We start from the raw sequence: 25,927 nt of genomic DNA on the forward strand, positions 1-25,927 counted from the left end.
AACCCACAATGTGGGGAGAGAACTTATGGGGATCAAGAGCATTTGACAGATATTGTTCATCCATATATCCATCTATCTGTTTGTAATACTTCAAGGCAGATTTCTGGTCCTATTCCTATTTTAATGGAGGCTGATCCTGCTATCATGAGCAAATAGAAGGTGTTGAAACAACCCATCACTGCATGTAGCTTTGAATGGGGAAATGGTCTCTTTGGGTTTGGCACTGGGAAGTCACTGAGCCAAATGATGCATTTCAACCCCCTGCCCCCACCCCCGCCCATCCCCTCCTTTATTGTGCTGCCAAAGAGTTTGTTGTCTGTACCTCCCATTCCCCCAGTGGCACATAGGGTGACCAGATTTTCAAAATGAAAAGGTATGGGCATGTATGAGTGTGTCACATTCAGATTAGTGCAGGGAGAGAGGTCTGAGGAGCGGGGAAGGGAGGGCAGGATTGTTGGGTAGCAATCAGGTTGTGTGCCAGCCAGGTATGGAGAACAGCAGAGTGGTGGGGCAGATGACACAAATGGGAATCTCAGGTAGGAGCAGAGAGGTTATTTTACCTCTGTATTTGGCACTGGTGCAACAATTGCTGCAACAGTGTGTCCAATTCTGGTGTTCACGATTCAAAGAGGAGGCTAGACGTGTGGCAAGGAAGATAGACAGCAGCAATGATGAGACAGGGCATGTGGCTTGTAGGTCTGGAGGGGTGAGGGGGAGCGGGCACAAGCTAAATGAATGCCACTGTGCAGCCCCCTCCTTCAGCAGATGCAGGAAGTGGTAAGAGGCGGAAGCAAAAGTCAGTACTTGAGACTCTGGGTTCCCGGGCAGCAGGGGCTTCGGAAGGTGGCAAACAGGTGGCAGAGCAGAGAGGTGCGGGAATTGCAGAGCAGCACTGGCTGGATCCAGCTCTGCTGGGTCGGACGTGGGCCAATGTGGTCACCTCGCCTAGAAAACTAGAACCCGGTGGGTCTCAAGGGAGCCCTCTGAGCCAGCCTCCGACGGGAGCAAGAAGGGCCGTGTGCGTTCGGGGCCGGCTGGCGAGCAAGGCTGGAGCCGCAGCTCGGAGAGCCCGAAACCAGCAGCGGGGCCTTCGATCAGCCTCTCGCCTCCGCCCGCCCCCGCAGCGCAGCTGTAATGTGCGGTGCCAGGGAGACCCCTGCTGCTCCCCCGTGTGCACTGCACCGTGCGCGGGCCCGGCCCAAAGCAGGCGGCTCCTCCCCGCTCAGGTGACGGGAGCTGAAGCCGGGCTGCCGGCAGCCATTTCCTTAGCAGCCTCACAACAAAAGGAGCCCACGGGCCGTTCAGGGTATCACGCCCCGCCTCAGCCCGTCTATTGTTACATCCCCCCGCCCCCGGGCCGGGTTCCCGGGGCCCCCTGGCGCTGCGCGGCGCGGCGCGAGGGTTATAACCATCCCCGCCCCACCACTGTGCCCCTTGCTTCTCCTCCCACCCAGCGCCGGCCGGCCGGGCTGCGCTGCGCGCTGCGGCAGCGGGGAGGCGCTGCCGGGCCGGGCCGGGCCGACCTCACTTCCTGGCCAGGCCCTGGTGCGCGCTGGCAGCGGCCGGCGGCGGAGGGCAGCGCGCTCCCGGCTCCCCCTCTCCCAGCGCACCCTCCGCGAAGGCCGGGCGGGGAGCAGGCGGGCTCCGGGGCTAGATGGGAGCGGAGGCTTGAGCGTGGCAGAGGAAGGCCCGGGGGAGCGAGCGGCGGACACCCCGCCGGGCAGGGCAGCGTGAGGTGGGCGGGCGGCAGGCGGGATGCGGCCGGGGGGGTTGCAGCCTGCAGGAGGCGCAATGGGAGCGGAGGCTGCCCGGTCTGGGGGAGGGGGGCTGTCTGCGGGGCCAGGGGCGCTTGTTTCTGCGCTGGGGTAAGTAGTGACGCTGCGGGGCCGGCCTGGTGCTTCCGCACCTTCGAGATTCCTCGTGTGAAGGGGGGCCCGGGGTGAGGTGTCTGTGCGGGGCAGGTAAGCGATGGGGAGCGGGGGGAGACGGTACTTTGATTATATTCCCTGCGGGGGAGGGGTGGTTTGGGAACGGCTCCTATTGGTTGAGCTGACCTGCTAGAGGCATCTGTATAGATTGCTCTGCTACCGCCTGGGCACAGGGCCTGGTGCAAGAGGGAGGGCTGCATCAGCTGGTGGATATATTTTGGTGTGAAAAGAGAGGGGGTCGTGCCCTGTGGCCTCAGCTTGCTTGTGTTCACTTATGCTCCCTGTTCGCAGAGCCCTCCCTGGATCTGAAGGAAGTATGTTCCGGTTCATGAGGGATGGAGAACCAGAGGACCCCATGTTTACAATGTGTGTATGAGCCCCAAATTTGTCTGGGGTGGTGGGGGAAGTGGGCTCATAGATTAGATTAGGGAAGACTGTGTGTTAGGACTCAGATTGTATTTCCCACTCTCAGAGGAAAGTAGGGTCAGAGTTAGATCAGGGGACAGGGAGTCAAGACTGGTGGGTTATCTGGGACTCTGCCTCCTAAGGTCTCCTCTCCCTGTTGACCCCCTCCAGGGACCCGTTTGCTATTCACCGTCAGCACATGAACCGCATGCTTTCTGGAGGCTTTGCATACAGCCCCTTCCTCAGCATAACTGATGGGACCATGCCTGGGGCACGTCAGGCCAGCCGCAGGATGCAGGTAAAGGGGATGCTGAGTATAGTTGTAGAGTTTTTTCCCCTCTAACTTCCCTCACCTTCCCACGTGGTTAGGATGGGGCAGTTTTCTTCTTTGCATGAAGTGGGGGGAGGAAAATTAGTTTCCTAGAACATGGGTGTTATATCCCTTTATTTCATATGCTTCCCTCCAATCTACTCTATGCCAGGGCGTCAGTGTCTTGGGGTGATGAAAGATAAGTGTCATTTTGCAGAGTCTAAATTAATATCACCAAAAGAGGTTTGAAAGTGTCACTTCTTTCCCCGCCTGCACCTTGTGGGCAGTGGGGGGACTTGTAGGAGTCTGTGGAGTAGTGTCTGTTCAACCCTTTGGCCGCTTGATGGGCCTGGGTCTTTTGTTTCCTTCTATTTCCTGTGAAGGGGAAAGGGTCCTGGGGTTGGACAATGAGTGGATCCCTCCTAATTTTTTTGTTTCTCTCTGTTGCCCCCTGCAGGCAGGAGCCATCTCACCCTTTGGAATGTTGGGAATGGTAAGGCCTCAATTTCTCTGTGCAGCTCTGGGGCCTTCCCCAAAGTGTAACATCCAGATTTACAGCTCCCCAACAGATCACTTTATCCCCAAGTTCTTCATGTGCTCCACATACTCAGCAATGCTACAGTGCAGCCACCTCTAGGTGAGCGTGTCAGCAAACACAGTACAGGGAAGGGGGAAGGAACCAGGGCAAACCCCAGTTTCTAGGAAAAGACCTTAATAGAGTGTGAGCCAGTGGCTAGGAAACCTGGGTTCAACTCATGGCTTTCAATGATCTTTTGTGTGACTTTGGTGAGGTCACTTTATATCTTTGTGCCTATGTGTCCCCTCCAACCCTTTGTTTGGAGTAGAGTCTGTCTCTTATTAAATTGTTGCACAGGGTCTTGGACAGAGGAACCCTGAGCTCAGCTGGGGCCTCAAGGTGCTCCTGTAATACAACAAATAATAGAAATGAGATGGTTGATTACCGGGAAGAACAGGCAGAACTGTGGCTCTTTCGGGTATGACCCTGAAACCCACATACAAGCAACCTACATGGAGTTCAGAGGGTGGGGCTGAGATTTAGATTCCAAGGGCAGATGATAAATCTGAGTCAGGGACCATAATCAGGAAGAAGACCTCGGCACCATTAAGGAGGCTTACTGAAAACCACTCCCCAATGGGTAGAGGCTGTCAAAAAAGCCAACAAAACATTAGGTTGCCCCGGAATAGGATGGAAAATAATACTGGAGCTATTCCAATGTCATTACATAAATCAGTGGGATGCCCTTACCTGGAACACTGTGTTCTTCTCTGGTCCCCCTCTCTCTGAAAGGACATAGCAGAAATAGAGGGAGTTCAGTCATGGGTGGCAAATGTCATTAGAAACCTAAAGATTTCCATATGAAGAAAGATTGAAGAGATTGGGACTGTTTCTGTTAGAGAAGAGATGAATAATAGATGAGAGAGGTAAATTGTGTGCTCTTATTTATCCTCCTCCTACAAGAATGAGAGACTATTCAATTACACTGAAAGGCAGCACATCTGAAACTGACAAAAGACAAACTTCTTTTGTATATTTCATGATTAATTTGTGGAACTCTCAGCCCTAGGATATCAAAAATGACTAGACATTTTTATAGAAAATGAGAACATCCATAGTTATGTTAAATCAAGAAAAGCAATAGAAGAGATAAGTTCCCCACTGAGTGGCATAAATGAGGAAGTAGCTTCCCCTAGCGACAGGCTGTTTCACAATTTCTACTAAGGGGTTTCTTTTACCTTCAGTTGTAGTGTCTGGTCCTGGCCACCATCAGAAAGAGGATACTGCACTGATCTAGTGTTGTGACCCTATCTTTCTGTGAGCTCAAATCAAAGCTGGGAGACTGAGACCAAGAGTGACTCTGGGAGTTGAAGAGCTTAGAGTGAGATCTTGAGTACAAAGGGTCGATGTTAGGGGTGAGCACTGTGCAGTGCTATTACCATAGCCTTGTCTTCTCATAAGGTGAGGGCTTGGGAACTCTTGTTTATTCTCCTAGAGGAACAGCTTCCACGTGTCCTCGTGAGTGCATTCACTCGTCTCCTTTCCCTCTGTCCTCTTCCCACCTGACTCTGTTCCTCCCCTCCTCCCAGGCAGGTGGCTTCATGGACATGTTTGGAATGATGAACGATATGATTGGAAATGTGGTAAGAACCTTTCTCAACACTGATTGTATTGACAGGCATGTACTGATATCACCTCTGCCATCCTGGGTAATCAGTTGGCACCCAGAGTCTCCTGTTTTACACCTCCTCCACAGGGGCTACTGCTGCTCCCAAGACATTGTTCCTTCCCAAGCAGTAAAGATGGCATTGCCTATACATTTGGAGCAACATGGGGCATGAGGGAGCAACCCCTCCATGCAGAGAAGATGAGGCAGTGGGAAGGGTGGGCGGGGGATGTCCCCTTCACTTGTGGAGCAGAAGAAATGGGGTAGGGGGTAATGGAAAGGAGAGAGGTGGGTGTGAAAGGGAAGATGGCCCTGTTTTATCAAAAAGAAACCAAGAGGAACAGTGGAGGGAGGAGAGTATTCCCCATGGGGAGGGGCTCATAGAAGCAGCTGACTTTTGTCTGTCTTTCCTTACCTTCCCTCACCAGGAGCACATGACAAGTGGTGCCAACTGCCAAACATTTTCTTCCTCAACTGTCATCTCCTATTCCAACTTGGGTGATGGCCCCAAAGTCTATCATGAGACCTCGGAGACGCGCTCTGCACCTGGCGGGGTGAGAAGGAAGCTGCTGCTCCTATACTTAGTGGTGGGCAGGGCATCACAGACAGCTGCTTTTGCTGTGGGTGGATCTACCCCATTTGGTTGTATGGCACTGACTGCCCGGAGCATTTTATTATTTATATTACCATAGCACCTTGGAGCCCTAGTCATGGACCAGGACCTTATTGTGCTAGGTGCAGTTGAGACACAGAACAAGAGACAGTCCCTGTCCCAAAAAGCTATACAATCTAAGTATACCACAAGAGATTGATGCATTTTGGATGAGGGAGGTGTATAAGTAGACAAAGACAGTATTAGTTAGCATGGTAGGCTATGATCTTTATGCACCAGCAGTTGAACTGATGTCAAGATTTTTGTAGGCATCATGGCAGAGGACAAATTTGAAAGTGGATAACAAGGTAGTTTTGCAAGTGTTCATGGGGAGCACCTCCCAAGTGTGAGGGCAGCATGGGAGAAAGCACAAAAGTGCTTGTTTGAAAATTTAACAAGTGGGTGTTGGAGGTTGGCATCATGGGCCTACTGAAGGTGAGCATTGACAGCTTGGTAGTGAATGAGAGATAAGTATTATGGGGATTGACCGTGAAGGGTATTCAGACTGAAGACAAGCAGCTTATGTTTGATGCATTTTTGTATACAGGTGAATCAAAGCTCTGGGACAATGATGTCGCTCAGTGAAGGGCCAGTGGGTCATGCCCAGGGCTAGGTGAAAGATTTGTTTTTCCCTTGATGATGATGTGTCACTTTGAATGTGGTGGAGACAAAACCAATTATTCTGTTGGAAGACTAGGGAGGGGAACAATATTGCAGGGAGGAAATGAGGGGTGCTAAATAGGATTGCGGAGGGACAGGTGACGGACTGACACCGCACTACACTTTGCACCCAGATCCGTGAAACAAGACGGACTGTGCGGGACTCAAACAGTGGCCTGGAGCAGATGTCAATCGGGCACCACATCCGGGAGAGAGCCCACATCATGCAGCGCTCACGGAACCATCGCACGGGTGACCAGGAGGAGAGGCAGGAGTACATCAACCTGGATGAGAGTGAGTGTGCCTTGCTCCAGGATTTGGGAACCCCAGGGACTGCCTTCCCATTGAGCCTGCTGTTCTTTCCTCGTGTAGGTGATGCAGCTGCATTTGATGATGAGTGGAGGCGAGAGACATCCCGGTTCCGGCCACAGCGAGGACTGGGTTATCGGCGTCACGAGAGCAGCAGTGGTCGTCGGTCTGAGGGGACACATCTTGCTATCCAGGGCCCTGAGGATTCCCCATCCAGACAGGCCCGCCGATATGACTGGTGAATCCGGAGCAGACTTTGGGGGGGGGTGCAGCATGGTCACCCCCAAATCCACCTACTCTCTCTTGTAAGTCTGACTGTCCTCTCCACTCCCCCCATTGTGTGGCTGCTTCACTCCTTTTGAACCTTGCTTTCAGTACCCCCAACATGGGGTACAGAGGGCCTCAATGTGAGCCACTTGGGGGTGTCAGTTGGAGAAGGGGGACATGCTCTAGGGTCCAGCAGGAAGCTTCCTCTTGGCAGTTCATCTTTGCCAGCATCCAACGCAGGGTGGGTGGCTCCAGCCTGAGTCACTTCAGATGCTGTGAGTGGGGTAATATCCCATCCTGGTTTGGGGCTGATAGTGTGAGAGTATCAGAACATGATTCTCCTCATTTTTCTGTCTATCTTGTGGACACACTTTGGGGAGTGTGTGCTGCTTGCACTCTGGATTGTGTGGGAGTTGCTGTCTTCCCTCACCATCAGGCAAACACAGATGTGGGTTTAAATGTGTGAGGAAATGGGGAAGTGGCATCTGGGGAGCCAAGGAGATAGTGTTCCAAAATGTCACTAAATTGAAGTTGAAGCCTATCTGCGGGAACTGTCTATTTACAGATGAAACCAAACTCTCATGAGATCGGCTCAAATCTAGATTCAGTAGAGAAGGACTGGGTTTTTCCTTCCTCCCAGCATTCTGAATTGAGTTTATTGGGATTTGATTTAGTGCTAAGGATTTATTCATTTATCTGATCAGTTTCTCTTGCTGAATTTTATATTGCAGTGCTTGGTTTTACCTTCTGTACCACCCCTTTATTTATACCTCTGTAACTTGCATTCTCTCTCTTTCTCTTCTCCCTCTCTCCACCTCCTCTCAGGTACAGACAGTGAAACTCTGATGACAAAGCACTGCTTGGAATCTTCTCAAATTTAATATTAACCCCCACCCTCTAAGAATTGAATAAAGTGATTAACCCTCCACACTGCTCTCCTTCTCACCCAGTGCGGGGGCTACAGGGTGGTTTGGGGACCTCATTGGTGTACGAAGGACACATTTATTATCCTGCCTCAATTTCCCCCTCCAGCTCTTCCTCCTCTTTTTCCAGTCACACTTGGCTCAGTTCCCTTTGCTAGTATTTGTGGACACAAGGGTCATCACCCTGTCCTTCCTGTCCCTTCCAGCTCTCTTGAGCCTGGTTGGGCTGGTTCTGGAGTGGTATTTGGTCCCTTCTGAAATGATCATATAGAAGAATTTCTTACCCCACTGTTAATCCCCCTCACTGGGACAAAAGCCCCCACTTCCTCTCTTGCTTCCTGGTATGGTGAGGTGGAAGGATGTGTGTTTGGGAGGGGGAAAAGAACAAGAACTGAACCAGCCTGTATCTCCCTGCCCATGTAGCCCCATTTGCAGTCAACTCTCCCCTTTTTTAATTTGATTTGTGAAACTTGTATTTAGGTGTTTACTGAATAAAGGAACAAGAACTGTAAAGAAAATGGAGTTGGGTCATTTCTGTCTTCTCTCTCCTAAGGGAGCTGAATTGCCTGCTGCAGAACTATTGCCCTAACATTTCCCTGCAACCTAGCACCGCTGATGGGGCTGTCCTGTCCTGTCCTGTCCTTCCCTTCACTTCCTTGTTGATTCAATCTGACAACCATCATGTTTTTTCACACATCCCCCACCACCTTCTTACTAATTTGGGAGACAATAATTTATAAGATGGAAATTGTAAAAAAGCAATAGCAAGAAACCTCTAATTTGTTTTAAATGCTATTATTTCACTCAACACACACAAGGGAATGAGATGGGCTAGTTGCACTTTCAGGTCTTCTGTGCTCACATGAAAAGACTCTTGAAGTCCTTGCACAATGCAAGGGTATATTTCAGTTCATCTCTTTCTATCTGAGACTGAAGCTGGTTGAGGCTATTGTTAGTCCATTTGTCTCCCTGCCCTTAACGGGGGGGGGGGGGGGGGGGGTAGGGGAGGGGGCGGGGAGGATGAGGTGAAATTACAAGACAGCACATCTCCCAAAGAAATACTTCACTTAGCATCAAACTTGTTACAAAAGGATCTTACTGGTACAAATAGTTCAGGAAGAATCCCTACCTTCTTATTGCACAAATATCAGCTCTGGGTGCTGGCAGGGACTCAGCAAACATTATTAATTGGAGCAGCCAATGGATCAGGCCATAGTTCACCAGGCTCATGGAGTCCCTTTGCTCTGAGATTCTCCATACCTAACAGCTTTGGAAATGTCTCTGTCAGAACCAGGGAAGACCAGTATAAGATGCAGTATGGCAAACTCAGTGCTGTGTTCTAGTACAGCTGCAGAAATGGGCAGTTTGCAGGAGATTCATTTTCTGTGCTTTGGAGATAAGGTGCAGAAGCAGGTCCCTCGGAACTAGGTGCAAGGTGTTTGCACTTATCCCACATTACAGGTGTGCGTCTGATGGATCCTTGTCTCCATAGGGCAGCTCCACTCATGGTCTCATTCTGCTCTGGCCTACTATCTGGTTCTGATAGGGGCCAGGGTCTGGCTCCCTTAAGGTGGAGCTCAGCAGGGTCTTCATATCTGAGATGTAACAGGCAGCATTGGATGAATCTAGGAGAGTGAAGGAGGGAGGTGCAGCTGTGGCCATGGGCAGGAGGTGAAGGGGGTGAGACAAATGCCCCCCAGGAAGGGCCTGGGAGTTTAGAGCTGGGGAAGTCAGGGCAGGTCCTGGAGGCAGCAAGGAAGGAAGGGCTACCCAAAGGAAAGGTGGAAGTGGCTTATTGGAGAGCAAGAAAGCCCTCTGGGGCTACCAGAGTGTGGGAGGGGATGCCAAGGCAGTGGAGGCCCTGGCCCTGACCATGGTCTGTGGGGCATCTGGGACTTCAAGTCTTGATCCACCAAAGAACCAGCTGAGCTCAGGCAGGGACTGACAGCATTAAGCAGTGGTGCCTGAGGAGAGAAGGCAGAGAATGAGGGAGTTGGGCATTGAAGCTTCTTAATATTAGGGCTCCCTTGCTTCCCCACACCCAGTCCTTCCATCTAGTTGTTCAAAACTTGATATCTTCCTCCCTTCCTTCTGTGATTCTGTGGATACAAACCTCAGCCTGAAAGGGAATGAAGGGAAGGACAATAACAAGAAGGCAGCTTCCTGCTGCGTTACTCCAGCTTTACACTGGAGTAACTTGTTTCAGCAGAGTTACGGGCATGAAATGAGTAAGAGAGTGGGGAGTTGGGCCCTTTGTGTGCATGTCTGTCTCTGGTAGGTAATCAAGTTTTGTCTGGATTCAACCTGTGTGCCTGGCCAATTATGAGACTCAAACTTTTTATCTGCTCCTCTTCCCCCCATCCTTCCTCTCCTGCCCACACACACAATGAGGTGAGAGGGACTGGAGCCTATTAAAGGAGTTACCTGGTTTGTTGAGCCTCTCTAGTTGCTTCACTGTCATCTCCATGATCTCTGTCTTCTTTAGGCATGACAGAGCTCTGGCATTCTGGGGAAAAGAAACGGGTCCGTTTGAATGTGCTATGTTATAGGAAAAGGAGCCAGAGAGGGAATTTTACTTACATTTTTTAACCAGTGAATTAATTTCAGGAAGTATATCTTGATCTTCTGTCTCTTGGTAGTTTTGAAGTTCCTCCCCACCCCTTTGTATGAGCCTCTGAACTCTTCCCAGTGTGAGATAGTGTTTTATAAGAGAGTGGGGGAACATGACAACTTTTCAGGTCCTCCAACCCCAGTGGCTGATTCTTCACCTGTTGCTCTGGGCTCTGCTAAAGGAGCCTTCTCCGCTGCTCCAGCGATATTTCTCAATCAGGGGCTTGATGGATTATGAAGGAATGAAAAGAGTATGAAACATCATGGAGACAGAGAAAGCTTCACGAGAAAGCTGCAGCAGGTTAATTTAAGTCAGGTTTTAAAGGAGTTTAGGTGACTGGTGCAAACCCTGGGTGAATGCTCTTAGTTTTGGTTAGATAAGCTTACTGCAGTTTAGCTTAGACTGATTCCTAAATGAATTTAAGCTAAAACACAATGTCTGTTTTAAGATGAAATACGAATATTCATGTTGAGATTGGCACTGGTCTAATTATATTGTTTTGAATTCACGCCTCTAGTTAAGTCATTGCTGCTCTGCTGTACAGAGAAGGCCAGGAAAAGAGAAGGTTAGTCTATATCCAAATGGGAGCCAAAAAAATGAAATCTACTGTAATTCACAAATTTTACTAGGTGAGTAACAGGGAACGTGGGGAAACTCATTTCAGAATAAAAGTATTATAATTTTATTATATTAAATTTACCAGTTTAAGTTATGTAACTGAAATAGGACATCCTTAATCAAATGAAGAGCATCCACTCATGTCTACAGAAATAAGAGAAGGTGTGAATTACAACCAATATGCTTATTTTTGTTCCATTTTGTGTGTAGACAAGCCCAGAGAGACTCAGGCTGAACTGTCATAAGTAAATTGATAAAAGTGTGTCCTCAGGGGAGTTTGCACTAATTTAAAAACTGAGTTTTAGTTAGACTAGTGCAACTTCTGTGCCTAGACCAGCTCTGACACTTTTGATTTTTGTTCATGCCTGTTTAACCTGAATATGCACTTGGCAGAAAAGTTCTCTGTTAAAGATTCCATCCTCGGACCCTTCAAAGAAGGGCTGCAAAACTGCCTGATCCACATTTCTGAGACATCCAATAAGTTTTCCAACAAAATCCGGAAAGATGAGATTTGACATTGGTGAGCTTTCTAAAATCAAGCAAATAAAAATAATTTAAAAAGTCCACTTTGGTTATGGGGTCAAGAGACCCCTTCCAGGCTGTCATTATTCACCACAAAGCAGTAGAAACAGGAGTGTCTCCCCTTTCCCCTTTTAAAGTGGGCTGGGGATGGTATTACAGTGATGCAGGATAGTGGCATTTCTTGGCCTCACAGAAGAAACAGATTTGCAAGAGGGACTGGAATGAGGAGATGGCAGGGGCCTGGCATATAGAAATTGGGAAATCCTTGCAGGCAGCATGGAAGAAGGTATAAAGAGTGAGCTGGAAACACTGGCAGAATGAAAGGGGCAAAGTAATACAAGCTCAGAGCACATTTGCTATATGCAAATAGAATATAGTCCTGTCCAGTAGTATATGTACTTAGTGCTTTAAAAAAGCCAGTTTCCCAAAGCTGAGAACAGTCATGAGCAAAACTGAGCATAAGGAAATATTTAACATACAAATTTGAATGATAATTGGAATTAAATGTTTTATTAGCTGTCTCCCCCACCAAACAAACCCCCTCCCCCCCCAATTCTGCAATCCTGAAAGGATTCTTTGATTTAAAAAACTCACTGGTTTAAAAGGAAGGTGAAAGAAGCAAGTAAAAAGGCATTTATATTAAAAATGGCAAAATGGGAAAGCTGAAAGTAATGAGTAAAAAACAGCAATTAGAAAATTTTGACAAGGGAAGTTAAAGGTATCGGGGGGAGGGAGGGGGATCTAGATCCAGTTGCATTAATGACAATAAAAAGGAATTCTTTAAATATGTCAGGAACAAATTCCTAGTCTATAGGGAGGGGGAAATTATCCATCATGATGCAGAAAAGGCAGAATTAGTCAAATATTTTTCTGGGAAGAAGCAGGATGATGTATTCATATCTCACAGTGATAATGGAATAGTCTTGATCAGTAACTAGTGAGGATGTTAAACAGCAACCGTGAAAGTTAAATGTTTTTATATTTGCAGGCCAGGGTAACTTGCACTCAAGAATATTCAAAGAATTGTCTGAGGAGCTCTTTGAACCATTATTGTTGATTTTTAATGCATCTTGGAACACTGGGGAAATTCCAGCAAACTGAAAAAGCTAATGTGGACATATATATAAAGGGTAAATAAGATGACCAAGGTAACTATGAGCCATGCCAACACTGATCACAAGGAAAATCATGGAAAGACTGACAAGGCGTGTAATCAGTAAAGAATTAGAGGATGGCAATGTCAGTTGACACGGTTTTGGGAAAAACAGGCTTGTCAAACAAAATGAAGATTGGTTTTTGATGAGATCACAGGTTTGATCAATAACATACTACGAGGTGTCAGTATCCCACAGACCTGATGGGAGGGTGCCAGACTGAAGTTGTGACCCAAACTCTCTCAAGAAAACTGTTTTCTGAAAAAGCAGCGAAGAATCCTGTGGCACCTTATAGACTAACAGACATTTTGGAGCATGAGCTTTCGTGGGTGAATACTCACTTCCTCAGATGCATGTAGTGGAAATTTCCAGGGCGGGTATATATATGCTAGCAAACAAGCTAGAGATAATGAGGTCAGTTCAATCAGGGAAGATGAGGCCCTGTTCTAGCAGTTGAAGTGTGAAAACCAAGAGAGGAGAAACTGGTTCTGTAGTTGGCAAGCCATTCACAGTCTTTGTTCAATCCTGAGCTGATGGTGTCAAATTTGCAGATGAACTGAAGCTCAGCAGTTTCTCTTTGAAGTCTGGTCCTGAAGTTTTTTTGCTGCAGGATGGCCACCTTAAGGTCTGCTATAGTGTGGCCAGGGAGGTTGAAGTGCTCTCCTACAGGTTTTTGTATATTGCCATTCCTAATGTCTGATTTGTGTCCATTTATCCTTTTCCGTAGAGACTGTCCAGTTTGGCCGATGTACATAGCAGAGGGGCATTGCTGGCATATGATGGCATATATTACATTGGTGGATGTGCAGGTGAATGAACCAGTGATGGTGTGACTGATCTGGTTAGGTCCTGTGATGGTGTTGCTGGTGTAGATATGTGGGCAGAGTTGGCATCGAGGTTTGTTGCATGGATTGGTTCCTGAGCTAGAGTTATTATGGTGCGGTGTGCAGTTACTGGTGAGAATATGTTTCAGGTTGGCAGGTTGTCTGTGGGCAAGGACTGGTCTGCCACCCAAGGCCTGTGAAAGTGTGGGATCATTGTCCAGGATGGGTTGTAGATCCTTGATGATGCGTTGGAGGGGTTTTAGCTGGGGTCTGTATGTGATGGCCAGTGGAGTCCTGTTGGTTTCTTTCTTGGGTTTATCTTTCAGTAGGAGGCTTCTGGGTACACGTCTGGCTCTGTTGATCTGTTTCCTTATTTCCTCTTGTGGGTATTGTAGTTTTGAGAATGCTTGGTGGAGATTTTGTAGGTGTTGGTCTCTGTCTGAGGGGTTTAGAGCAGATGCGGTTGTACCTCAGTGCTTGGCTGTAGACAATGGATCGTGTGATGTGTCCGGGATGGAAGTTGGAGGCATGAAGGTAGGCATAGCGGTCAGTAGGTTTTCGATATAGGGTGGTGTTAATGTGACCATCATTTATTTGCACAGTGGTGTCAAGAAAGTGGACCTCCCGTGTAGATTGGTCCAGGCTGAGGTTGATGGTGGGGTGGAAGCTGTTGAAATCGTGGTGGAATTTTTCCAGAGTCTCCTTCCCATGGGTCCAGATGATGACGATGTCATCAATGTAGCGTAGGTAGAGAAGGAGCATGAGTGGACGAGAGCTGAGGAAGTGTTCCAGGTCGGCCATAAAGATATTGGCATATTGTGGGGCCATGCGGGTGCCCATAGCAGTGCCACTGATCTGGAGGTATATATTGTCATCAAATTTGAAATAGTTGTGTGTAAGTATAAAGGCACAGAGCTCAGCAGCTTGTTTTCTGAAAGTAGCAAAAACCAAACCAACCCTCATACCCCTTATCAAAGTACTCTTGGTCCCAAGTCACCATGTCCCACTCACCTCGAATGTAAACATTGTCTAGATTAGAAGGTTGCATTGGTTTAACTCAAATTGATCTAGTGAAACTGGTGCAAACACTTTTGAATTGGTCAACCTTGTGTACATAGATTTAGCTTAATTTGATCATTAGTTTTTAAATCAATCCAGTTAAGCCAGTATGGTTTTCCAGCATAGATGAAACCTCTCTCTGTACAAAATGTAGGGGAAATTGGCAGTAGAAAAGACATTTTGGAGGAAGTTACAGGAGAGTCAAAACCAGGTGGATAATGAAAAGCAAATTGGAACCCTGATGACAGGGTCAGTTGAGGTGACAGCTTCAAAGATGCTTTACAGGCACTAATTAATAAACCTTACAACCTCCCAGCAAGGAGGGAACTTGCATGACCCACCAAGTGCCCACAAGCCCCTGCCCACCTTTTTTTCCCCAAGACCCCAGTCCCCATTACTTCATAGAATCATAGAAGATTAGGGTTGGAAGAGACCTCAGGAGGTCATCTAGTCCAACCCCCTGCTCAAAGCAGGACCAACACCAACTAAATCATTCCAGCCAGGGCTTTGTCAAGCCTGACCTTAAAAACCTGTAAGGATGGAGATTCCACCACCTCCCTAGGTAACCCATTCCAGTGCCTCACCACCCTCCTAGTGAAATAGTGTTTCCTAATATCCAACCTAGACCTCCCCCACTTCTTGTGCTGTCATCTGCCACCTCTGAGAACAGCCGAGCTCCATCCTCTTTGAAACCCCCCTTCAGGTAGTTGAAGGCTGCTATCAAATCCCCCCTCACTCTTCTTTTCTGCAGACTAAATAACCCCAGTTCCCTCAGCCTCTTCTCGTAAGTCATGTGCCCTTGCCCCCTAATCATTGCCCTCCACTGGACTCTCCCCAATTTGTCCATATCTCTTCTGTAGTGAGGGGACAAAAACTGGACACAATACTCCAGGTGTGGCCTCACCATTGCAAAATTGAGGGGATTACTTCCCTTGCTCTGCTGGTAATGCTCCTAGTAATGCAACCCAAATATGTCTTTGGCCTTCTTGGCAACAAGGCCACATTATGCTGACTCATATCCAGCTTCTCATCCACTGTAATATAGCCAGCTCTCCTGGACTGCTTTCCTCCTCATATTAGCCTCCCAGGAGATCCTGCCCATCAGTTCCCTAAGGGAGTCTGTCTGCTTTTCTGAAGTCCAGGGTCCATATTTTACTACTCTCCTTTCTTCCTTTTGTCAGGATCCTGAACTCAACCATTTCATGGTCACTGCTGCCTAGGTTGCCACCCACTTCTATTTCCCCTTCCAATTCTTCCCTGTTTGTAAGCAGCTGGTCAAGAGGTGCATGCCCCCTAGTGGGGGTGCTGAGAGCCATTGAACCAAACTGTAAACCCTGTATATGATGGAAACCACTTCAAGTCAGGGAGTGTAGGAGCACCCCCAGCATCCATGAAATCTAGGGTTGCCAACTTTCTAATTCGAGAAACCAAACACCCCTGCCCTGTCCCTTTCCCAAGGCCCCACCTCTGCTCTACCCCTTCTCCCAGGCTCCACCCCCACTCACTCCATCCCCCCTCCCTCTGTTGCTCGTTCTCCCCCAACCTCACTCACTTGCTCATTTTCATAAGGCTGGGGCAGGGGTTGGGGTGCAGGAGGGAGTGAGGGCTCCAACTGAGAGTGTGGGCTCTGGGGTGGGGATGAGGGGTTTGGGGTGTAGGAGGGGGCTCTGGGCTGGGGCCAAGAGGTTCAGAGTGTGGGAGGGGGCTCTGAGCTAGGACAGGTTGGGTTGTGAGAGGGAGTGAGGGCTCTGGCTGGGGGTGCATGCTCTGAGGTAGGGCTGGGGATGAAGGGTTTGGAGTATGGGAGGGGGCTCTGGGCTGGGGCAGGGGACTGGGGTGCAGGAGAGGATATGGGCTCTGGGCCGGGGATGCAGGCTCTGGGTGGGGCCAGAAATGAGGAGTACAGGGTGCAAGAGGGGGCTCCGGACTGGGGCAGGGGATGAGGGCTCCTGCGGGGGATGCAGGCTCTGGGATGGGGCCTGGGATGAGGGGTTTGGGGTGCAGGAGGAGGCTCCCAGCTGCGGCCAAGGGGTTTGGAGTGTGGGAAGGGACTCAGAGCTGGGATAGAGGGTTGGGGTGTGGAAGGGGGCTCGGGGTCCGGGCTCCAGGCGGTGCTGACCTCAGGCAGTTCCCAGGAAGCAGCGACATGGTCCTCCAGCTCCTAGGCAGAGGGGTGGCCAGGGGGTTCCATACGCTGCCCCCACCCGCAGGAGCCATCCCCACAGCTCCCATTGGCCGCGGTTCCCAGTCAATGAGGGCAGCGCCTGCAGGTCACGATAGCATGTGGAGCCTCCTGGCCGCCTGTTCACCTATGAGCCAAACATGCCAGCTGCTTTCTGGGAGCCGCACGGTGCCGGTTATGGAGCCTGCCAGCCTGCTGCGGCCAATCCAGGATTTTAATGGCCCAGGCAGTGGTGCTCACTGAAGCCACCAGGGTCCCTTTTTGACCAAGTGTTCTGGTCAAAAACTGGATGCCTGGCAACCCTAATGAAATGAGGCACAGAGACAGGATTCCGAAGATTGCACAGCAAATCAGTAGCTGAGCTGAAAATAGAATCCTGACTCCCTGTCTCATCCCCACAAGCATGCTGGCCAGCCCACACACATGCTCCGACCCCCTAGATTACCCACTGCCAGAGCCAGTAGCAACAATAAAGACAGAGAAATAATCCAAGGGAATCTAGACAGATTAAAAACATAAGCAGAAATAGAATGATATTTCTCTAGTCCAGGCGCGGAAAATAATACAAACCTCAGCTGTGCAGTGGAGGGAGATGCCTAGGATGGCAGGGAGAGGGCAGCAAATCTAGACATTTCCAGTGGGATAGTGCAGACAGCAATCCTGGAGGTGCTGGGAGGGAGGGATAGCTCAGTGGTTTGAGCATTGGCCTGCTAAACCCAGGGTTGTGAATTCAATTAGGGATCTGGGACAAAAAATCTGTCTGGGGGTTTATCCTGCTTTGAACAAGGAGTTGGACTAGATGACCTCCCGAGGTCCCTTCCAACCCTGATATTCTATGAAAGGAAGATGGGCCCTGTCTGTGGCCTCTTGGCTCTAGGCATTTCAAGCCCCAAAAAACAGAGGAATTCAGGGAGGAGCCAGGGGACCATAGAAACCCTCAGGGGCTGGAGGGGTTGAGTTCTGCAATGAGACTCCATGAGCTAAATCCAGTGTGCTCAGTAAAGCCAAGATGACAGGGGGCTGTTGAGAAACAAGCTGCAGGGGAACAGTCTGGGGCAACAAAGTGCCACTGAGCCAAGGGAAAGGTGCTCAGGAGCCGTCCCCTGGCGCTGAGGGGTCTGTGAGCCTGGGGAGCCCTCTCCCTGAGGGAAGGGCCTGGAGCTCCAGCACAGAGGAAAGTAAGAGCTAAGGAGCAGGGCCGGCCTTAGGATTTATGGTGCCCTAGGCGAGATTATTAAACTGGTGCCCCTGTGGCTGATCTGCTCTTAGCAACACAAACATAAGCTTACAGTATTGGAAAACTTGCCGCATTCACATTATTAAAACCAGTTTAACTTAATTAAGCACACTGTAATGCTGATGGACTAGCACTAAAGAAGCAGCACTATAGAAAAAATTCTGATATGACAGAATGAGGCAAATAATATATATATTTTTAATTTATCAAAATTTTATTGGAAATGTATATGAAGAGGTATTGAAACAAAGATTTGTTTTTAATAAAAAGCAATCTTTCTGGCTTTTTTGGCTGCAAAATCAGTAATAATGTCATCGTATGACAAAGACAAAATTGTGTCTTGTTCAATTGCAAGAATAGCAAGACTAGTTAAGCGTTCCTGACTCATTGTAGAGCGGAGATAGTTTTTAATGAGCTTTAGCTTTGAGAAACTCCGTTCTCCTGATGCTACTGTTACAGGAATTGTCAGTAGAATACGAGTGGCAATGTACACATTAGGATATATGTCAACAAGTTTGCGGTTATGAATAAACTGTACAATGTCCATCACCGATTTTGCATGTGGCAACATTGATGACAGTGTACTCAATTCTTCGTACAGTTCAAGTCCCTTTAAATCAAAACTATCACCGTGCTTCAGGAGGCTCTCTAGGTTCTTCTTCGAGTGATTGCTCACATCCATTCCAGTTAGGTGTGCGCGCCGTGCGTGCACGTTCGTCGGAAACTTTTTTACCCTAGCAACTCCGGTGGGCCGGCAGGTCGCCCCCTGGAGTGGCGTCGCCATGGCGCCCAATATATATCCCTGCCGGCCCGCCCGCTCCTCAGTTCCTTCTTACCGCCGTGTCGGTCGTTGGAACTGTGGAGCGCGGCATAGCTGTCCTCCACGTCCCTAGCTCTCCTTGTTATCTCTCGATTATCTCTCGTACGTTATAGTTGTTAGTTAGATTGTTAAGTGTAGATAGTAGTAATTAAGTTAAATAGGTTGTAAATAGTTGTTCGCCGGGGGCTTAGCCCTTCCCGGCACCCGGCACCGGGCTCATGCCTGGTTCGCCGGGCTTCAAGCAGTGTGCGGCCTGCAAGAAGCCTATGCCCACCAGCGACCCCCACGACGCGTGCCTGAAGTGCCTGGCGGAATCGCACAGATCGGACAAGTGCCGCATCTGCAAGGCTTTTAAGCCAAGAACAAAGAAGGAGAGGGATCAAAGACTCCGAACTCTCCTTATGGAGGCGGCACTTGACCCGGCGGCTTCGCAGGCCGTGATCTCGGCGCCGGCACCGGATCGCACCGGCACCGAAAAGACTCCCCGGCACCGACCTTCTCCGGCACCGGGGACAGAACCGAGGCCGTCGAAGTCTGCTACACCGGCCAGGCAGACCCGACTGGAGCGCCCGGCCTCAACATCGGCCGCGGCGCCGCCGGCACCGTCGACTCCAGGCCCGGCGGGTCCGTCGAGTCCGGTGCTGCCAAGCTCCCCCATGAGATCTGGGATTGAGATATTGGTCCCATCCACGCCGGAGACCTTCGCCTCGGCTCGGGACCTCATAGCCCTGACTGAGCCCACTCAGCCGCCACCCCCGGTACCTCCGGTGCGGGTCGCGTCCAGAGGCAAGCCCATGATGTCGGCACTGTCTCGGGACTCACGCTCGCGATCGAGGTCCCGACGCCACGGTCGCTCGAGATCCCGCCGCCGCTCGCAGTCCCGGCACCGCTCCCCTCGACGGTACCGGTCGCACTCGCGGCGCCGGTCGGCCTCAAGACGGTCGCGGTCGGACTCCAGCCGCCGATGCCGGCACCGCGACTCCAGGAGCCAGTCCCGACGTTACTCGCCACACCGGTCGACCTCCCGGCACCGAGCTGGTGGCAGGTCCCGGTCCCGATCCCGGCACCGAAGCGGCGGCCGGTACCAGTCTAGATCCCGGCACCGAGACAGAACCCGGTCCCGGTCCCGATCCCGGCACCGTTTTGACTCCCGGCACCGGTCCCCGGCACCGAGACATTCGTCCATGCCGACCCGCGCAGACCCTTACCAACCAGGGTCAGCCCCGCCGTGGCCTTCTAGACAGCCGTCGGTCTCCTCCCAAATGGACAGCGGGTATGCGCTGGGCACCGACCGGCAGGCGGCGCTATTCAGCGATCCGCCACAACACGACCAAGGCCCGCAGCAATGGGGGTTCTGGACACCCTGGGCATACCATCAAGCCCAGGGGCCCCAACAGCTCCCTGCTAGGCCTGCGACGGCGGAGCACAGGGCGCCGGAAGCCTCATTGTCTCGCCCCCCTCCCTCCCCGGATGGGGAGGAAGGGTCCAAGCAGCAAGACTCCGCTCTGGCTCCTGAGGCAGAGGCGAGGGCCGAGGGAGACCCTCTATTAGACACTCTCTTGCCGGGGGTCTCCTCATCCTCCTCCCCTGATGAAGCGGTGGCTGGTACCTCCTCCAACAGCCCCCCCCCCGCTGGATCTCAGGGCGCACCAAGACCTCCTCAGGCGAGTAGCTCAGAATCTGAGTCTGCAAGCCGAGGAGGTCTCGGAAATAGAGGATCCGATCGTCACCATCCTCTCAGCGGATGCTCCCACCAGGGTCGCCCTGCCCTTTATAAGAACCATCCAGGCCAACGCCAATACCATCTGGCAGTCTCCGGCCTCCATCCCCCCTACTGCGAGGGGCGTCGAGAGGAAGTACATGGCCCCTTCTAAAGGCTATGAGTACCTCCATGTACACCCGACACCGTGTTCCCTGGTGGTTCAATCGGTGAATGACAAAGAGCGTCATGGGCAGGAGGCTCCAGCCCCCAAATCCAGAGAGGCCAGGCGAATGGACCTCCTCGGCCGTAAAGTATACTCGGCTGGGGCGCTGCAGCTCAGGGTTTCGAACCAGCAAGCCCTGCTGAGCAGATACGCCTTCAACTCCTGTGTGGCAGCAGACAAATTCAAGGAGCTGCTGCCGCAAGACGCTCGCCAGGAATTTGCAGCCATCTTAGATGAAGGCAAGAAGGTTGCACGCACGTCCTTGCAAGCTTCTTTGGACGCTGCAGACTCTGCTGCCCGTACCCTCGCGTCAGGAGTAACGATGCGTCGCATCTCCTGGCTACAGGTTTCTGGCCTTCCGCCGGAGCTCCAGCATACCATCCAGGACCTCCCTTTCGAAGGCCAGGGCCTGTTTTCTGAAAAGACAGACCCCAGACTCAAGAGTCTGAAGGATAATCGGGTCATTATGCGGTCCCTCGGGATGCACACACCGGGACCGCAACACAGACCCTTCCGGCCACAGCAACAACAGCAGCGCAGGCCGTATTCCCAGTTCCGCCAGCGGCAGGACCTTAACAGGCGCCGCGGCAGGAATGGAAGGCGCAGGCATTCGGGGAACCAAGGGGGGCAGAACCAAGGCTCCTCTAAGCCCCCGCCTGGACCCAAGCCTTCATTTTGAAGGTGCGCCCGAGGGCGCAGTAACAGTTTCCCCCATGGATCCTTCCCCCCCCGTTTTCCAACCGCCTTTCGTTTTTCCTCCCGGCGTGGACCCAAATAACATCGGACCACTGGGTCTTACGCACGGTGCAGACGGGATACCGCCTGCAGTTTGTATCATTTCCTCCTTCCCCCCCCCCCCCTTCCTCGTCCCTCTTCAGGGACCCCTCTCACGAGCAATTCCTTCGACAGGAGGTACAGACGCTCCTCAGCAAAGGAGCTATAGAGGCGGTTCCGGAAAACGAGAAAGGCAAGGGGTTTTATTCCCGCTACTTTCTGATCCCCAAGGCCAAGGGAGGCCTCAGGCCTATCCTCGACCTGCGAGAGCTCAACAAATACCTGGTGAAGTTGAAGTTCCGCATGGTATCCCTGGGGACCATTATCCCATCCCTGGATCCGGGAGACTGGTACGCCGCCCTCGACATGCAGGACGCGTATTTTCACATTGCCATTTGGCCACACCACAGACGTTTCCTTCGCTTCGTGGTGGGCCCCCTTCATTACCAATTTGCAGTCCTCCCATTTGGCCTTTCCACGGCCCCGAGGGTGTTTACAAAATGCATGGCAGTTGTTGTGGCGCATCTTCGGCGCAATCGTATCCACGTGTTTCCTTATCTAGATGATTGGTTGATTCGGGGCACGTCGGAACAACAAGTCTGCAGCCATGTCCGCGTGATCACCGGCATGTTCGCTACTTTGGGCCTCTTGATAAACACGGACAAGTCCACCCTGATTCCCACGCAGAGGGTGGAATTCATCGGGGCCGTCCTGGACGCCACTGTGGCCAGGGCCTTACTGCCATTGCAGAGGTTCCAGGCTTTGTCGGCGATCGTTCAACGACTGCGGGCAGCCCCCTTGACATCAGTGCGGACATGTCTAGCCCTGTTAGGCCACATGGCGGCTTGCACCTTTGTGACCGGTTACGCTCGGCTCCGCATGAGGCCCCTCCAGTTGTGGCTCATCGATCATTACCGGCCGGCAAGACAGCCGCTAGACATGCTGATCACAATCCCCCAAAGGGTGTTAGATTCTCTCGGCTGGTGGCTAGACCAGTCCGTGCTATGTGCGGGGCTCCCCTTCCACCCACCTCAGCCCTCGGTGTCCCTCACAACGGATGCCTCAGATCTAGGCTGGGGGGCCCACCTAGGGACCCTGAGAACGCAGGACCTGTGGTCCCAGGAGGAGGTGGGGTTGCACATCAACATGCGGGAGTTGAGAGCGGTCCGCCTTGCTTGTCAAACGTTCTGCCATCAGCTTCAGGGTCGTTGTGTCGCGGTGTTCACCGACAACACGACGACCATGTATTATATCAACAAGCAAGGCGGCACCAGATCCTCCCCCCTGTGTCACGAGGCGATGCGACTCTGGGACTTTTGTGTAGCCCACTCCATTCACCTCACGGCTTCCTTCCTCCCCGGAGTACGGAACATGCTGGCGGATCGCTTGAGCAGATCCTTCCTGTCGCACGAGTGGTCCCTTCGCCCGGACGTCGCCCTCTCCATCTTCCGGAGGTGGGGTTATCCCCGCGTGGACCTCTTCGCGTCCAGGGGGAACAAGAAGTGCCAAGCGTTCTGCTCCTTTCAGGGCAGGGAGACCGGGTCGATAGCGGATGCCTTCCTTATCCAGTGGTCGACCCACTTGTACTATGCGTTTCCCCCGTTCCCTCTGGTCCACAGGGTCCTTCTGAAGGTGCGCAGGGACAGGGCTCACGTCATCATGGTAGCCCCGGCATGGCCCAGGCAACACTGGTACCCCATGCTGCTGGACCTGACCATAGCCGATCCAGTTCCCCTGCCCCTTCACCCGGACCTGATTACCCAGGAGCACGGGACCCTCTGTCACCCGGACCTGCAGTCGCTGCACCTAGCGGCGTGGCTCCTGCGTGGCTGACCGCTTCCGAGCTGCGCTGCTCCACACCAGTGAGGGAGGTGCTTTTGGGCAGCAGGAAGCCTTCCACGAGAGCGACATATTCGGCCAAGTGGAAGCGTTTCTCCTGTTGGTGCGTGGAGAAAAATCTCCGCCCTATGGAAGTTTCGGTGGCCGACATCTTAGACTACGTTTGGTCCCTCAAACAGCAAAGTCTGGCCATATCGTCGCTGCGAGTCCACCTGGCAGCTATCTCCACCTTTCACCCGGGTGCGGATGGTCGCTCTGTTTTTTCTCACCCGACGGTGACTAGATTCCTTAAGGGGCTGGAACGTTTATACCCTAACGTCCGTCTCCCTGCTCCAACCTGGGATCTTAACCTGGTGTTGTCCCGGCTTATGGGACCCCCCTTTGAACCGTTAGCCACTTGCTCCCTGCTTTACCTCTCTTGGAAGACTGCCTTTCTAGTAGCTATCACCTCAGCTAGACGGGTGTCGGAACTCCGGGCTCTTGTGGTAGACCCCCCATATACAGTCTTCCACAAAGATAAGGTGCAGCTGAGACCACACCCTGCCTTTCTTCCCAAGGTAGTCTCGTCCTTCCACATCAGCCAAGAGATATTCCTTCCGGTTTTTTTCCCGAAACCTCACTCCTCAGGCAGGGAGCAGCAGCTCCACTCGCTTGATGTCCGTAGGGCTCTCGCGTTCTACGTGGAGAGGACTAAGCCCTTCTGCAAATCCCCCCAGCTTTTCGTGGCTGTAGCGGACCGCATGAAAGGGCTTCCTATCTCCTCCCAGAGGTTATCCTCTTGGGTAACGTCCTGTATCAGGACCTGCTATGACTTGGCCCACGTCCCTACGGGCCGTGTGACTGCGCATTCTACCAGGGCGCAGGCGCCGTCGCTGGCTTTCCTCGCCCGTGTGCCCATCCAGGAAATCTGTCGGGCAGCGACCTGGTCATCGGTCCACACCTTTGCTTCCCACTACGCCCTGGTCCAGCAGTCAAGAGAGGACGCGGCCTTCGGATCTGCAGTGCTCCATGCCGCGACTTCTCACTCCGACCCCACCGCCTAGGTATGGCTTGGGATTCACCTAACTGGAATGGATGTGAGCAATCACTCGAAGAAGAAAAGACGGTTACTCACCTTTGTAACTGTTGTTCTTCGAGATGTGTTGCTCACATCCATTCCACACCCGCCCTCCTTCCCCACTGTCGGAGTAGCCGGCAAGAAGGAACTGAGGAGCGGGCGGGCCGGCAGGGATATATATTGGGCGCCATGGCGGCGCCACTCCAGGGGGCGACCTGCCGGCCCACCGGAGTTGCTAGGGTAAAAAAGTTTCCGACGAACGTGCACGCGCGGCGCGCACACCTAACTGGAATGGATGTGAGCAACACATCTCGAAGAACAACAGTTACAAAGGTGAGTAACCGTCTTTTCTTGCACTTTGTCATTAGTTGCTCTTGTTTTCCTATTTCGTTGAATTTAGTTATGTCATACAAAAATCCAAACTGTTCATGGTGTACTTGCAAGGTATTAAACCTTTCATCAACAGCAGATACTGCTTTATCCATCACAACATTAAAAAATTCAACCTCAAATTTCTTTTCTGGATCGTCTATGGGCATGATCTGCTGTACAGATTCTTCACAAAGAAGTGTCCCTGGCCTTTTTAACTCATATTAACTATGTATTTACTTTATGAAAGTTGGAGAAAACATTGTGAAAACGTAAAACATTGGCTGCCCAACTTCTGGGCTGGCAAAAGTTATACTGACTCACAGGGAAAAAAAAAAAGCAGGAGAATCTTAGTACAACATATGGTCACTCTATACCAGGGGTCGGCAACCTTTCAGAAGTGGTGTGCCAAATTCACTGTAATTTAAGGTTTCTCGTGCCAGTAATACATTTTAATGTTTGTAGAAGGTTTCTCTCTATGTCTATATTATGTAAATAAACTATTGTTATTATCTGAGGTCTTGGCCACCGGTCCTGCTCAGGCCACTGCCAGCTGAGTAAATAAAACCCCAAACCGGCAGCGGGCTGGTGGCTGGAACCCTAGACAAGGATCCCAGGCCCTGCTCGGCCCGCTGCTGGTCTGGGGTTCTGACCACCAACTCCTGCCAGCCAGGATCCCGGCCGCCAACCCCCCCTCAGCCCGCTACCAGCCTGGGATTCTGCTCACTCAGGCTGGCAGGAGGCAGAATGGGGCTGGCGGCTGAGCTCCTGACTGGCAAGGGGCCGGCAGCCGGAACCCCGGAGTAGCAGTAGGCTGAGTGCTGCTGGCACCCCAGACTGGCAGCAGACTGAGCCACTCGACCCCCCACGGGCCCTGCTCAGCCCGCCACCAGCCCGCTCAGCCCACTGCCGGCTGAGTGAATGGAACCCCAGGCTGACAGCAGGTTGAGTGGTTCAGCTGGCCTGCTCAGCCCACTGCCAGCCTGGGGTTCCTTGGGGGTCCCCAGGCCAGCAGCAGGTGCTGAGTGGGGCCGATGGCTGGTATCCCAGCTCGCAATAGGGCAGCAGCCGGAACCCCAGAGCAGTGATGGGCTGAGCCGCTCAGCCTGCTGCTGCATACCATCAAAAATCAGCTCATCTGCCACCTTTGACACGTGTGCCGTAGGTTGCCGACCCCTGCTTTATACACTAGTAAGGAGATGAGCATATTACAGTTGTTGGAGGGCTCTTATCAGGAGTAACAGGCTATAGGAAAGTCAGTCAACATTTTTTGTTTCTCTGATGAAAACTGGCCCACTC

At 51.6% G+C, this 25,927-nt stretch overlaps 2 protein-coding genes across 4 annotated transcripts in view; one reads left to right on the forward strand and one right to left on the reverse strand.

The window, feature by feature from the left end:
* The window catches only part of LAG3 (lymphocyte activating 3), a 326,415-nt gene that overhangs the window by 54,797 nt on the left and 245,691 nt on the right, over window positions 1-25,927 (reverse strand). The gene's annotated exons all lie outside the window — the stretch shown is intronic.
* On the forward strand, window positions 1,285-8,155 carry MLF2 (myeloid leukemia factor 2). Of its 3 annotated transcripts, none has more exons than XM_050967766.1 (9): window positions 1,285-1,306; window positions 2,220-2,294; window positions 2,505-2,631; window positions 3,101-3,136; window positions 4,750-4,803; window positions 5,255-5,380; window positions 6,273-6,432; window positions 6,511-6,752; window positions 7,540-8,155. In XM_050967766.1, exons 2-8 carry the CDS (start codon window positions 2,245-2,247, stop codon window positions 6,687-6,689), a joined length of 732 nt encoding a protein of 243 aa, XP_050823723.1. In that variant the 5' UTR covers window positions 1,285-1,306; window positions 2,220-2,244; the 3' UTR covers window positions 6,690-6,752; window positions 7,540-8,155. The 3 variants fall into 3 exon arrangements, with proteins under 3 accessions (XP_050823723.1, XP_050823706.1, XP_050823715.1); XM_050967749.1 differs by lacking the exon at window positions 1,285-1,306 and adding an exon at window positions 1,535-1,735; XM_050967758.1 differs by lacking the exon at window positions 1,285-1,306 and adding an exon at window positions 1,874-1,961.

Source organism: Gopherus flavomarginatus, chromosome 1 (assembly GCF_025201925.1).
Source record: "Gopherus flavomarginatus isolate rGopFla2 chromosome 1, rGopFla2.mat.asm, whole genome shotgun sequence".
Classification (NCBI taxonomy): Eukaryota; Metazoa; Chordata; order Testudines; family Testudinidae; genus Gopherus; species Gopherus flavomarginatus.

Bases quoted from the DNA above. Each gene is read 5' to 3' on its own strand.
- MLF2 (XM_050967766.1), top strand. From the start codon at position 2,245: ATGTTCCGGTTCATGAGGGATGGAGAACCAGAGGACCCCATGTTTACA. The intron at 2,632-3,100 runs GTAAAGGGGATG...TGCCCCCTGCAG, and splicing joins AGGCCAGCCGCAGGATGCAG to GCAGGAGCCATCTCACCCTT. The intron at 4,804-5,254 runs GTAAGAACCTTT...TTCCCTCACCAG, and splicing joins ACGATATGATTGGAAATGTG to GAGCACATGACAAGTGGTGC.